Source organism: Nestor notabilis, unplaced genomic scaffold, assembly GCF_000696875.1.
Source record: "Nestor notabilis isolate BGI_N333 unplaced genomic scaffold, ASM69687v1 scaffold25534, whole genome shotgun sequence".
NCBI lineage: Eukaryota > Metazoa > Chordata > Aves > Psittaciformes > Psittacidae > Nestor > Nestor notabilis.
The window spans coordinates 1-2532 of NW_009924695.1; the positions used below are offsets into that span (position 1 = coordinate 1).

The window sequence follows — 2532 nt, forward strand, 5'->3', positions numbered from 1 at the left end:
GGCCTCAGCCCCGCGCCGCTGCTGGGTGCGACGGTGCGAGGGGTCCTGCACCAGCTCAGCTCCTGAGGCACCGCTCCCCGCATCACCTACAGGGATGGGAGGTTATGGGCACAGACAGACAGAGGTACCGTACCAAGGCAACGCCGCCAGCGTGGGTTTTGAGACACAGCTTCCTTGCAGAAGATGCACCCACGTAACGGGACTGCTCCCTGTAACTGGGGAACAGACCAGAGTCAGTCTGACACATGGTGTAACGGCGCCTTCCTCTCCCTTTCAACCCACGCGCTCGCAGCCATCCTCGTCTTACACAAATAGGAACATCATGTCCTGCAGCCACGACGCGTGATGCTCATTTTTCCACTGCAGGAACCTCTGCAGCAGCTCCTCAGCATCTCCTGTGGTTGGGATTTTGTTCTTTTCAATCCAGAGCTCCAGGGAAGACAGGACTATGGTGAGATTGAGGCGAGCAAACATCTGGAGGGAGGCAGACAGACACCACGGCTGGTCCCCAGAGCCCTGCTGCTCCACAGCATCCAGCTTGCTCTACCTATGTGGCTTCATCATTACCCACAGCACCTCCACACATCCCACACATGTTCAGGATGCGACCGAAAGCAACTTACACTGTTCACGTAGCTGAAAAGCTGCACTATCTTGGCCACCACGACATCCTTGTCTGCTCCCATGTAGTCATACTGAAAGGCGACCAACACAAGAGCACATCAGGGCACCGTGCAGGGCTGTGGTCCCTACCACACATATTCTTGGTCATGCCCAAGGGAGTTAGTCCCTGTTAACACAGAGACTCTCAAGCCTCGTGCAAATTGTCCTTGACGTTCTTGTGTAGCTGTGGACTTGCTGTGTGAAGGCAACAATTCACAGCAGAGAGGAGGCAGACACTTACCAGAGCCTTGTCCAGGATAACGTGCATTTCCAGGTACCGAGAGGGTCTGCTGGCAACTTGCTTGTCCTTTAGGGAAATCTAATAACAAAACAAAACACACACATCCCCCCCTGCACGTGTTAGTGCAGAGCTGCTGCGGGTCATGGCAGCTCTGGTCAGGCCACCGCTTACGGGGCGAGCGTTAGGTCCACGGGCGGGGCCGGCTCTTCACAGCCATTTGGAGCTGTCAGACAAACAGCCCCGAGCTCCCGGAGGTGCGGTCCTTCCATCATCCACAACATGGTATCCTCGACCAGATTCCATCTGCGCTTACAACAACGGATGTTTTGGAAAGGCCAGAAAAGGCAGCTCACCACAGAGCAGGGACTCCCTGCCATTCCCAACTGCTCTGTATCCCCTCACCAGCTGCCTGCCCTCCTGATGCCACACACCCAGAGGGCAATTTCTAGTCTTCCCTTCGCCTGTTAACACCAGGCAGGGTCAGCTCCTGCATGATAACCATTGCCAAGGCACCCCTGTGCTGCTCGCCCAGCCTCGGGCCACCCCACAGCTCCCTCTGGGCACAGGCAGAGGCCTCATCCTCAGCACTGGTGAGTTACAAAGTCCTTTAGCATCTGCTGCGCTGAATAAACTCAGAAACAACACATTATTGCACAAACGGAGGCATCCTTCAGCTGCACGTTTCCCATGTCCACAGCAACATCCCACCAGGAGATGCACTCACTGCGGCTGCATCCTCTGGCTCCGGTAGCACCTCCTCGGGCCAGCCAAGGGAAGTCTTCTCTGCTAACAGCTGAGCCTCCGTGTTTTCGTTCCACACTGGGTACACGAGGTGCTGATTCCTGGCTGCGGCTTCCAGAGGCTTGATCCCGTAGCTCGTATTTGAGAGCTGCAGGATCCCTCTGGAAAGCAAAGGAGCAGAGTGGCAGGAATGGCACCTCCACCACTGTGGAATGACACCAACATCCCCACGGGGCAGCAACGACTTTACCTCAGGCCGGCGCAGGTGCTGAGTGCCACGAGTGAAATGGGGAAACCCTTGACGTCTCCTTCATAGAAGCAGTCCCGCTGGAAGCAGTAAAGCCACATCAATGGCTCAGTGCCCTCTTCCCAGAGACCTGGGTAGCGCCACAGTCCCTGATCCCACAGGGAACGGACACACAACAGGGAGAAGCACAACACTACAGCCAATGCTGGGAACCCACCTTCCCCGGCCACACAGCACCAGCCGCGGAGGTTTGAGCACCGCTGGCTCTGTTACCTGTGCTCCCTGGGAACAGGCTGCCCCATCCCTGGCAGTGTTCAAGGCCAGGTCGGACAGCGACCTGGTCTAGTGGAAAGTGTCCCTGTCCATGGCAGGGGGTTGGAACTAGAGGAGCTTTAAGGTCCTTGCCAACCCAAACCATTCCATGATTCTATGGGTTTAGTGCCTTGAGAAGTTGCTGGTGGCACCGTGTTGGGGCAGAGCAGGGGAAGCCGCCTCCTCTGCGTTCAGAAGCACGGGGTACACACAGCACACGGGGCACGACCGTTACCTCCACGTGTGCAGGTTCGGCTTTCGTGAGCCCTCCTTGGTCATCGCTATAGACCTGGAAATCCTCCGGCAGAAACGCTCTGTGCACAGAACA

General features: G+C 56.8%; 1 protein-coding gene across 1 annotated transcript; it reads right to left on the bottom strand.

Moving 5' to 3' along the window:
* Positions 1-133: 133 nt before the first annotated feature.
* Positions 134-2041, bottom strand: LOC104404330 (disintegrin and metalloproteinase domain-containing protein 2-like; the record flags this gene model as incomplete). Its single annotated transcript, XM_010012735.1, has 6 exons — positions 134-215; positions 308-474; positions 624-695; positions 905-982; positions 1629-1806; positions 1896-2041. Coding segments are annotated over 6 exons (723 nt in total), but the record flags the coding sequence as incomplete, so codon positions are not given.
* Positions 2042-2532: the final 491 nt, after the last annotated feature.